We start from the raw sequence: 12,202 nt of genomic DNA, 5'->3' as shown, positions 1-12,202 counted from the left end.
TTTAATAGATATATCTGCGATTCATATTATTTATTTAAATGACACAAATGGCAATTTTTGTGTATATATATATATATATATATATATATATATATATATATATATATATATATATATATATATATATATATATATATATATATATATATATATATATTGCCCTATAACTGTTGTCCACCAGTATTGGCTTTTTTATTTTTGTTCATTTGTTTGTTTGTTTTTTTTATATTAGACTTTACTTTTTAAAAATAATTTCTATTTTTTTTTATTTATTTATTTTTTTTTTTTTTATAGATTTATCTATGATTCATATTAATTATCTAAACACAAACGGCATTTTATGTATTAAAAAAATATATATTGCCCTATAACTTGTTGGCCAATATTGGCTTTGTTTGTTTGCTTTGAACATTGTTTTAGAGTTTGGTTTAAATTCTTAAGTTTTATATATATATATATATATATATATATATATATATATATATATATATATATATATATATTAGAGAGAGAGAGAGAGAGATATTTATCTCTGATTCATATTATTTAAATAACACAAATGGCAATTTATGTATTAAATTATATATATTGCCCTATAACTGTTGTTATATTTTTTTATATATGTATATCAGACTATTTACTAACTTTTTCTTTTAGTTTTTGTTATATAAACTTCAAGTTTGTTTTATAGATTTATCTGCCATTTATAACATTTTAGCACCAGTAATTATTTAATAAAAAAAAACTTTTTTTTTTTCCATTTAGACTTTACTGTTTGATTAATATAATTTCAAAACTCATGAAATGTTGAAATGAAAAATTATTTTATTAGTATCTACAAAAACATGTCCTGCTTGTGTGATTTTTGGTTACCTGGTGTAAAACTGATGTGCACTTGTGCTCAGATCGGCAGGATCTGGAGCAGTCGGATAAGGTAGATGTGCTTCAGGAGCCGCTGCTGGAGGCCCTAAAGATCTACGTGAGGAAGAGGAGACCTCATAAACCACACATGTTCCCCAAGATGCTGATGAAGATCACAGACCTCAGGAGCATCAGCGCTAAAGGTTAGATTCACTCTCGCTCTTTAAAGATCAAACGCGATCAACCGTAAGCCAATCTAATGTCTGCTTTCTCGATCAGGAGCGGAACGGGTAATAACGCTGAAAATGGAGATCCCCGGCTCCATGCCTCCACTCATTCAGGAGATGCTGGAGAATTCGGAAGGCCTGGAAGGAGGTAGCGGGGCAAGAGGCGGTGGAGGAGGAGCCCCACCAGGAAGCTGCAGCCCCAGTTTGTCTCCCAGCTCGGCACACAGCAGCCCCTCAGCTCACTCCCCCTGACTCTCACCTCCAGACAGGGCTCCCTACAGAACGAAACTGGTTAAAAACCAGAAATAAGCCACAGCAGACCAGCGCCAGAGACCAGAATTCCGGTAGACTTTGATCCGGGGTGACCGGACCCGATTCTAACAGTAAATCTGGCCGGCTTTCATTAGCTGAAGACCAATTGAGTTACACACAGGCCGAGCCTGATCAAAACTCACACAGTCATTAAAACCCACCAGTGATTCAGTGACAAGCTTTTCATGTGGCGGTGGTTCACGAAGGCAGCAGAACAAATGCCCTGTGTGTGCCGAAGCAGCTCTTTACTGTGTCTTCCCGGCTCTGCTCCCATCACAGACTGTGAAGGCCCAGGGAAGCTCTCTTCCTCGTCCAAGAGATGCGTTCTCCGGCCTGTGATGTTATTTTATAAACTTCAATCCCTTAAAGCAAGCTAAAGGACATTAGGACGTCAAATGTCCGCAAGTCAGGGACATTTTGAACTTTCCAGCTGTTTTGGTTCTGTTTCTTTGTTTTCTTACAAATGATATATGAATATATGAAATCTATATTGACAGAAATATGAGATTTGAATTTTTTGTCTTAGGTGGAATGCAGAACAATTCTTATCTTTTCTCTCACTTTTCTCAAGAGTTGAACACGATTATGGTCGACCCACTGTTGCGCTCACTCCAAGATTCACATCAAGCTCAAGGGCACGTCACACTAGCACTGAAAATGATGAGTGTACTTCAAGAAAAGAAGTACGACGGGGTTGAAATGCTATTTTGTCCAGATGATTTGGAGATATGTTAGACTTCATCAGAATGATCAACTTTTGTGGCAGTTTGTGGCAATGAAATGAAGTATGTAAACAAGCAGCTTGTGATAAAGATGTGTATGAGATCTCTTTTAAAGGAGCAGTAAATGCCTTTCTGTAGCTTTTTAATACTGTTTAATTTACTTTTAATTTTGTAATTGTCAACTGTCGAAAGACACGGACACCCCCTTCTACACAGTATTATCGGATTCTAAAATAAAAAAGGAGATTTCCAAACATAATGACTCGCAGACAAAAACACAAGATGTATTTTTTAGCTAAATGCTCATGTGAAAACCATCACATCATTTCACAAGTATTGAGAATGTTGTAACTGAGCATTTCACACTGAGCTTCACACCTTTTTTTTCCCCTGCATCTCAAATTTGAATCCCTGTTTGTTAGGTTTGTGTTCAATCATCTGTCACGTGTGCTGAGATGCTTCCACCGCCGCCTCCTCTGTACTTTACAACATCACTGCCTCTGCTCTCCTGCAACAATCATTGAACAATTGTCAACAACAACAACAACACTGCCTCTGTGTGACAATCACTTTAAGTACAGCTCACAAACCACTCTGCCTCTGTAACACACTGATCCCTGCCAGACATCTGGATTCATGAGAGCGCTAGCATTCACCGATGTGTGAACACGACTGTCCCCATATCTGAACATGTATTAGGCCTAAAAAGCATCAAACATGGGCTAAATTCACAATTCTGAGATTTATTTACTAAACTCATTTTGTTCCAAACTTAAAGATGTTTTAAACATTTTTTTTTTTTTCCCCCATACTATGAAAGTCAGAGGGGTCAAATGTTGTTTTGATCACCATTTGACTATCGTTATATAAACATCTTTGAGTTCTGCACAAGAAAGAAATTGACAGGTTTAGAACAATGTGAGGAAGAATAAATGACACAATTTTCATTTTTAGGAGAACTATTCCTTTCAATATGAACAGTAGATGAAATGCACCAATAAAATGAAAGGGCATCTCCATGTGACCCAGTTCTGGTGGATCAGTGTCAGCATATCATTATTGTACCAGTTTACAACAGCTCTGCCTCTGCATCACGTCTGCTGAACCCGTCGCATGAACCTTTGGCCAGTGCGGTGGGCCGAAATGACTTCCTCCTCAACATGTTCTGCTGAGAGAAGTCTGAACCGTTTCACTGCAACTATGCACACGACATGCACAGAGCTCGAGTCTATTCACTTCTCTACCTGTTGTGAAAATCACAAGCCTCTTCCAGTTGCTCAGTACTGTTCGTTTCATTTGATTCTGCATTCAGTCGCTGCCCAAAGGTTCATCACTATTGAGTCATTCTGCGTCACAGAGCGCAACGGGCCTCTTCTCACTCAAAGGATGACAAACCGAGATCTACACGACGTACAGCACAGACCCTGTACTGCTTTAACAGTTGTTATACAGTCAAACGCACAAAAATGTTTCTGTTTTGTCAGGTCCCTGGATGATAAGAGTAATGTTTAATAAAGACTTCTGTTTTGTGTGTGTTTCTGACCATGGTGGGTTTTTATTTGTGATCTTTTGTTGTTGTGAATTACAAATTTCCTTTTCACGTAAAATATTAATAACATTCTCAGGGTGTGTCACATCAACATCGTTTGTGTGTTCAGATGTCACTCTCTAAAATGGAAGATTTGTTTCTTATTACATGATATTGCTCATCTATTTGTTCTTCGCTATACACTTAAAAATAAAGGTTTATTGGCATTAATGGTTCCATAAAGAAACTTTAACATCTCTGAAACCTTTTCAAAGCACAACAGGTTCCCTTTCGATACTTCACTCGTACTGCGTATGGGGAAAGGTCTCCCTTTTTCCCCGCTGCTGAAGCCTTTTTCAATAACGCAGTGTAACTGCATCGTCATTGGTTCACTCATAGACAAGTTGTTGAACCAATGGCGGCGCGGCATAGCGTTTCCACAGTGGTTTTCACCGCTTCTAAGAGCTTCCGCGGCCCTCGCTGCTCTACAAAGAGCCACCCAACTGCCGTTTTCACGACACCGGCATCTCCTGATGCCCCGTCACTCATGTGCTACGTGCAGGGCCCCCCTGCACGATAGCGACGGACACAGCGAGTGCGTCACCTGCCTGGGCAAGCCCCATGCGGACGGCGCGCTTGCTGGAGACTCATGCCCGCACTGCGAGTGCATGAGTCTCAGTTTCCTGCGCTCGCGGGTCGCCTTCTTCACGGAGGGCGATCTCGACGCTCGCGCCCTCCCGTCTCCTTCCTCCCGCGAACCGGCCAGGAAGAGACAGCGGGGTAGAGCGACTCAGCGCCCGGAGTTAGGCGAGCTCACATCTCCTCCGAGGGAACTCTCTCCCGTTCTGTTCTGTCGCCCTGAGCAGCGTCCCTCTGCCGAAGCAAGTGACCTCGTCTCATTTGGAGGAACAGACGACGAGCAGGATGACTCCATGTCACTTGCGGCTTCCGAAGCGGAAACATGGTTGACCAGGCTCCCCCGCCTCGCTTGGAGCCCATTGAGCACGGTCAGGGCGTGGATGCCGAACTATTCCGCATCCTGTCCAGAGCCGTGGAAGAGCTGGACCTCGAGTGGGCCCCTCCAGAGGAGCCGTCTCGCAGCCGCCTGGACGAGTGGTTCCTGCCAGGCCGCCACCAAGCACCTCGCCAGCGCTCAGCACCCTTTTTCCCCGAGGTCCACGAGGAGCTCACGAAGTCGTGGCGCGCTCCGTATTCCGCCTGCCTTCACACAACGCACCGCTCCGCCCTCACCGCCGTCGATGGCGCCGAAGAGAAGGGATACGAGCACCTGCCACCCCTAGACGAAGCGGTGGCTGCTCACCTCTGCCCTCCCGCGGCTGTGGGATGGAAGACCAAGAGGGCCCTTCCTTCCAAGCCCTGTCAGACCACCTCTAATTTGGCTGGACGGGCTTACACCTCGGCGGGCCAGGCTGCCTCCGCGCTTCATACTCGCTGGACGAGTCTGGAATTGATGCGCCGGCTTTCAAGGATCTTCGCAGCGCCACCGACCTTGCCCTGTGAGCCACGAAGGCCACGGCCCAGGCCATCGGGCGTTCCATGGCCAGCCTGGTAGTTTTGGAGCGCCACCTCTGGCTCAACCTTACGGAGATCAAGGACCTGGACAAGACGGCCTTCCTAGACGCCCCGGTCTCTCCCTCTGGTCTCTTCGGGCCTGCAGTGGACGGCTTCACCGAGCGCTTTACTGCTGCGCAGAAATTGTCTCAGGCTATGAGGCATTTCTTGCCTAAGCGCTCCAGCTCTGCTTCTGCGTCCAGCCGCCCCAGGACTGCGCCGGCTCAGCAGAACAAGCCAGCTCCACCCGCAACACAGGCAGCGCCACCCAAGAAGCATCGCCAGTGCTCGCGCCCTGCGAAGCGCCCTCCCTTCCCGAGACGCCAGGGACCCCGGCCCAAGATTGTGCTGGACCCGGTGCCTCTGAAGTCGTCCTGATTCGTCAGGAAGGAAGAGGATGGGGGATCGTCCCGTTGCGACCGGACAGCCCCAAAAGCTCCCACGAGCAATTTCCCCTCCGCCTCGTTTAATTCCTGGCGTGGGAAACATGCTCCAAGTGACAGCTGGGCCCACACCTGTTGCGCCCACCCTAAACGCCGTTTTCACGGCGAACAATATTTTACCTCATCAAAAAAAGAGCAAATTTCCTCTTGCACCTCTCTCGGTGTACGACCCCCTCAACGGCGGTCTGTCGCCCGATATCATTCAACCCCTTGCCACTCGGGCCGAGGCCTGGCAGGCCATCCCCGATGTGTCAGAATGGGTTATGGGGATCGTAACCCAGGGCTACTCGCTCCAGTTTGCACGACGGCCCCCTCGCTTCGGCAGGGTGCTTCAAACCTCGGTCAATCCGGGCGACGCGCATGTCCTCCGAACCGAAGTCATGACGTTGCTAAGAAAGGGAGCTGTGGAAATAGTTTCCCCGACAGAGAGCGAGTCAGGCTTTTACAGACGCTATTTTCTGGTCCCCAAGAAGGATGGTGGTCTCAGACCCATTCTAGACCTCAGACTTTTGAATCACTCCCTCATGAGACGGAAGTTCAAAATGCTGACGCTGAAACAGATTCTCGTGCACATTTGCCCCGAGGACTGGTTCTGCTCGCTGGACCTGAAGGATGCGTATTTTCACATCCAGATAGCCCCCCGTCACAGACGATTCTTGAGATTCGCATACGAGGGAGTGGCGTACCAATATACGGTCCTGCCCTTCGGGCTGTCTCTGGCTCCTCGCACTTTCACCAAGTGCATGGACGCGGCGCTTTCCCCTCTGAGGCAAATGGGAATCCGGGTCCTAAATTATCTCGACGACTGCCTCATTCTAGCCCGTTCGCGAACCGAGCTGGAACACCACAGATCCGTGCTCCTCAGCCATTTACAATGTCTGGGTCTCAGGGTCAACTTAGCCAAGAGCTCGCTGTGCCCCACCCAGCGAATCTCGTTTCTGGGGGCAGTTTTCGACTCAGTCCTCATGACGGCAGTAGTCTTGCCGGAGCGTGCTCTAGCGATTCAGCAGCTCACGGCCTCAATCAAGAACAAAGCCTGTCTCCCTCTGAAGTTTTTCCAGAGGCTACTAGGGCTGATGGCTTCCGCCTCCCCGGTGCTGCAGCTCGGCCTTCTTCGGATGCGGCCTCTTCAGTACTGGTTGAAGTTCCGGGTTCCTCCCAGCGCCTGGCGGCACGGCCGCTTATGTCTCAAAGTCAATCAGGCCTGTCTTCTAGCCCTGAAACCTTAGATGGACCCTATGTGGTTCAAGCGCGGAGTACCCTTACAGGCGGTCTCACGAAGGACGGTGCTCTCAACGGACGCTTCCAACTCGGGTTGGGGCGCTGTGTGCGAGGGCAGAGCAGCCTTCGGCTCGTGGAGTCACGAGGAAAGCCGTCTACACATCAACTGTCTAGAGATGCTATCAGTGATGAAGGCCCTTCAGTCTTTTCAGGCTCACTTGACAGGACGTCATGTTCTAGTCCGATCGGACAGTATGACAGTGGTGTCATATTTAAACCACCAGGGCGGTCTCTCGTCCAGCCGCTTATGCGCTCTGGCGAAACGTCTTCTGGAATGGGCTCTTCCGAGGCTTCAGTCGCTCAGAGCGACTCATGTTCCTGGCAGGAACAATCTGGGCGCAGACATGTTGTCACGGAGCAACATCCGCTCCGACGAGTGGATGCTCCACCCCCAAGTGGTCCTCAAGATTTGGGAGTTCTTCGGGAGGGCAGAGATAGACCTCTTCGCCTCAGAAGACAACTCTCATTGCCCAACATTTTTCTCGAAGGAAGTCGATGCTCTGGCCCATACATGGCCCAGCATGCTCCTTTACGCCTTCCCTCCGATCGCACTGATCCCTCAGGTCATCAGGCGCATCAGAGAAGACCAACACGGAGTCCTTCTGGTGGCCCCGCTCTGGAGGAACCAGGTTTGGTCCTCGGAGCTGTTCAAGCTCTCCCTGAGAGCCCCGTGGCCGATTCCCCTGAGACGGGACCTCCTCTCTCAGGCAAACAGAACGATCTGGCACCCACAGCCGGAGCTTTGGGCTCTTCACCTCTGGTCCCTCGATGGGAGCCGACCAGCCTCCCCGGGGACGTCCTAAATACCATTTCTCAGGCTAGAGCCCCGTCCACGAGACGCCTCTATGACCAGAAATGGTCTGTCTTTGTTGATTTGTGTTCCTCACGCAACATAGACCCTGTGGAGAGTGACGTATCCTTCATACTGTCTTTCCTCCAAGAACGCTTGGAAATGGGGCGCACCCCTTCTACTCTTAAGGTTTACGTAGCAGCCATTGCGGCGTTCCATGCTCCCATTGCTGGCCAATCAGTGGGACGTAACGGCCTTATAATCCGTTTCCTGAGGGGTGCTAGGCGATTGAATCCTCCTCGCCCCCTCACCATTCCCACTTGGGACCTCTCACTGGTTCTCAGGGCCTTAAAGGGAGCCCCCTTTGAGCCAATGGGTTCAGCCGATCTCAGGCCCCTAACGCTAAAGACCGCTCTGCTGTTAGCACTGGCATCGGTTAAGCGCGTTGGCAATTTGCAGGCCCTCTCTGTGAGCCCTGCATGCCTTGAATTTGGGCCTGGAGACTTGAAGGTCGTTCTGAAACCTAGGCATGGCTACGTTCCTAAGGTGCTCTCAACCCCGTTTAGAGCTCAGGTCATCTCGCTTTCTGCTCTTCCTCCCTCTGCGGATGAACGAGAGCTAGAGCTACTCTGCCCAGTCAGGGCATTGAGGACCTATGTGGAGCGATCGCAGCCTTTCAGGCAGTCGGATCAGCTCTTTGTTTGTTTTGGTGGCCGCACCAAAGGGTCTCCGGTCTCAAAACAGCGCCTTTCCCGTTGGATAGTGGACGCTATTAACCTGTGCTACTCCTCACTGGGTGCAGACTGCCCCATAGGAGTCCGGGCCCACTCCACTAGAGGAATGGCTTCCTCGTGGGCTTGGTCCAACGGAGTTTCCATTCAAGACATCTGTGAGGCGGCCGGCTGGTCTTCGCCGTCCACTTTTGTCAGATTCTATCATCTCGATGTCCCGACCTTGCAAGCTCGGGTTCTTTCAGTGTGATTAAACGGCCTCTGGCGAGTTCCGCCTCACACAACCCCAGGAATTATTTCCTTAAGTGTAACTAGGGTTCGATTAAGGCTTTGCCTTCTCGCTTGTCTTTTGGACCCACTCCCATGTGTCCAATTTCAGGCTATATCGTTCCCAGCCGTGGCACGGCGTGGTTGAATTCGTTCCCCATACGCAGTACGAGTGAAGTATCGAAAGGGAACGTACTCGGTTACTAACGTAACCTCGGTTCCCTGAGATACGGAACGAGTACTGCGTCACTTGCCGTGCCACGAGGCTGCGGCTTCAGGGTCGTCGCTTCAGTCGATTACACTGAAATCCTATGGCGAAACGCCTGCTTATATAGCCCCTAACCCCGCCCATTTCGGCAGGAATATTCGCGCGCTTTGTCGCCATAGGCCGCGCAGCTATGCCGCGCCGCCATTTGTTCAACAACTTGTCTATGAGTGAACCAATGACGATGCAGTTACACTGCGTTATTGAAAAAGGCTTCAGCAGCGGGGAAAAAGGGAGACCTTTCCTCATACGCAGTACTCATTCCGTATCTCAGGGAACCGAGGTTACGTTAGTAACCGAGTACGTTCTTTATAGTGGGAAAATGTTCTTCACTCTAACGGAAAAAAAAAGATGGTTCTATGACATCCGCGAAAACTCTCTTTTGGAACCTTTATTTTTAAGAGTGTTGAGCTGCATCTTCTGCAAAATTACAGCTAAACTTGCTACATTTATGACTAATTTTGACAGACAAACTAATATTCAAGTACTGCATGTACATGCATAAAATATGAATAGAATAATGAATAACTAATTACCCTAATTTGTGTGGTCATGGTCTGCTACAAACTAATTTGTGGCATGACTGAACTTAATACAGGAAAGTAAGAGATAAATGTTTAGATAGCTTTTAAGTCTGATAATAATAAGGGGAAACATATCTGTGACTTTCTGCCATGCGTGAAAACTAGGCATATGTTACACGTCTTGGCTCACCAAAAAACAGCTTCCTCTTTTTCAACAGCCCCGACACCCAAGGTTGCTATCATCCTTACTGCAGTGTTGTTCAGCACTGATGTCATGTGGACCACCGCTTCATTGGTAAATGTGACTACAGCACAGGGGGTAACTGCTGTCTCCACGTGTCTCCTTTGATGCTGGAAGCATGTGCCTCAAATCCACAGGTGAATTTGAGAAGATTAAACTGCAAATTGAAATCAGATTAACAAAAGTCTGCAGCAACACATTTGGAGCACAAGCCTTTGAGGAGATTTCAAGCACTTTCATTTGAAGAAACAAGCTGGGTTTGCTTCTTAAAGAACAAAATAAGCTGACAGGAAATTAATTATTTGCAAAAAAAATGCAAGTCTAGTGCAAACTGACTAGAATAAAGTTCAGATCAGTGAGCAGAATGCTGAAAAGTGTAGCTGAACACAAGCAAGTTCTGCATGTTTAGTACAGGAGTGTATCGGGTATTTTTAGTGAGGATGGTTTCATAAAACAGCTTATCATTTAGAAAGAACATCATCTAAATAGTCAATGTGATGTAAATGTAGAACATGACTGAAACCCTGATTGAACAAAATAATACTGACACTTTTTCTCCTGATGTACTTTTGTTGAGACAGAGAGGGATAGTGACATGCATAACTTGTAATTAGGGATACACCAATGTATCGGGCAATAATCGAAGTTGGCCGATGAAGCAATTATTTTCATTATCAGCCATTGGCCGAATGTTTAGATCAGGGCCGATTATATCCTGTCAGTCAAAAGGGGGTGGAAAAATGTGTCATACTGCAATTCATACTGTGTGTAAAGAAAATCTCTCTTGTGTTGAATTTAGAGATTTCAGAGTTAACGGGTTAACGCATTAGCAGTTTAAAAAACAGTGACTTTAAAGGTGTTAACATTATGTTCAGTTTAGTTTTGTTCATGCATTTTAGTTTGTATTTCTTCAGTTCCTGTGTTCCTTTCTTTGATTTTCCTGCCACTCATCTTTTACCACGGACACAAACTAAATGACAAAGCTGTGATGATAGTTAATCTCAATTGTGTGACAAACATTTCAGTTTTGGAGTGTAACTATTATTTCTGAAAATAAGTTATAATAGTTTGGGTTCTGTTGTTAATTTGAATAATATTATAGTCATGAGAGTCCCTGTATATTTACAGCATTAGTTGGGAGAGATTTTTTTTCCCTTAAGAATATCAAACAATTGGTATCGGCAGATATCATTCTGAATGATCGGCTATCAGTATCAGCAGAGAAATTTAGTATCTCTACTTGTAATTATGTTCCTTGGCATGAAGGACAGCAGAGATTCACATCACAGACCAGCAGCACTCTTGCTCCTGTTACATTGCTTAAGTAGAGAAGGAGAAATCTTTTTTTAGTCTACTTTGTATCCTGCAGATAATATGCAGATGTGCTCCATAGAGACCAAAATGAAGAGATGCTAATGACTGAGATTGTAGACATGGATGATGGAGATCATGAAGATGTCAACTCTAACTCTGACTTTATTTCAAATAAAATATAGTTTAAACAAATTGCCTAACATCTCCTTGTACTCTGTATAATGATGATTTAAATTTCATCTGTCCTTGTTCAAAAGTATACATCCTCAAATATGCTTCACAGTTTTTTCAGCTTGTTAACTAGTTCCTCTTTTAACATCAGAGCTATATTCTCTGAATGCATTCTGCTAATTCAATGTGATTTCAAATGCTCAACTTCATCTCAATTTCCAAGTATTGTATAGGAGCATATTCATGGTTTAAAGTTAAAGAGTTTCACATTTATTGCAGAGATCATTCAAGGGGTTTCACATTCAGTAGTGCCATTTCCCTTAATGTTACAGATTTTAAATTAACATACACAGCAACACACTGTTTGGGTGTTATAGCTTTATTGCATTTCCCCCTTAATGAAGAAACATGTATTTTACCACCATAATGGTGTAGTTACAGGATCTAGCAAACCAGACCAGGGGTGCCCAACCCGCTCTCAAAGAGATACTGTCCTGCAGACGTCACTTCCAGCACTGCTCCAACACCCCTGCCTGTTATTTTCACATAAACCTGAATGCCACAGTTTGAAGTGTTGGCTACACCTGAAACAAATAATTCCTGACCCCCAGATAGAAACTGTGAAGGTCTCACCAATATTATCAATAATAAAATCAAATAATAATAAAAACATTATTTGTTTTATTTTGGTATGTGGTATGTCTTGTTTATGGGCACAGTCTTATAATAGACTGATGGGCAGATCATTCTTACCACAAAGTGTTAGTTCCAGTTCTTATTAAAGCACCATCAGCTTTTCTCTTGAGACAGGAAGTAACATCTTCATTTCATTGGCACTTTGAAACAACGCAAGGACTGCAATGCCAAGACCTTTTCTTCACATTTTTATATTGGGTAAACTTTCACTTCTTGCACTTTTTTATTACAGATTAAAATATCATATTGATATTATA

The 12,202-nt window shown here is 45.7% G+C and overlaps 1 protein-coding gene across 7 annotated transcripts in view; it reads left to right on the top strand.

Moving 5' to 3' along the window:
• rarab (retinoic acid receptor, alpha b) overlaps positions 1-3,657 on the top strand; it is a 131,012-nt gene extending 127,355 nt beyond the window's left edge. For 6 of the 7 annotated variants that reach the window (XM_048206459.1, XM_048206484.1, XM_048206466.1 and 3 more), the window contains 2 exons: positions 906-1,064; positions 1,141-3,657. In XM_048206459.1, the coding sequence (XP_048062416.1) occupies positions 906-1,064; positions 1,141-1,340 (359 nt within the window). In that variant the 3' untranslated portion in view covers positions 1,341-3,657. Of the gene's footprint in view, positions 1-905; positions 1,070-1,140 lie in introns of those variants that run through there. The other variant, XM_048206511.1, reaches the window with a different exon arrangement.
• Positions 3,658-12,202: the final 8,545 nt, after the last annotated feature.

Source organism: Megalobrama amblycephala, linkage group LG1 (genome assembly GCF_018812025.1).
Source record: "Megalobrama amblycephala isolate DHTTF-2021 linkage group LG1, ASM1881202v1, whole genome shotgun sequence".
NCBI classification, from domain to species: Eukaryota; Metazoa; Chordata; class Actinopteri; order Cypriniformes; family Xenocyprididae; genus Megalobrama; species Megalobrama amblycephala.
The sequence above is the reverse complement of the archived record's forward strand: the minus strand, read 5'-3'. Positions and strand labels throughout refer to the sequence as shown.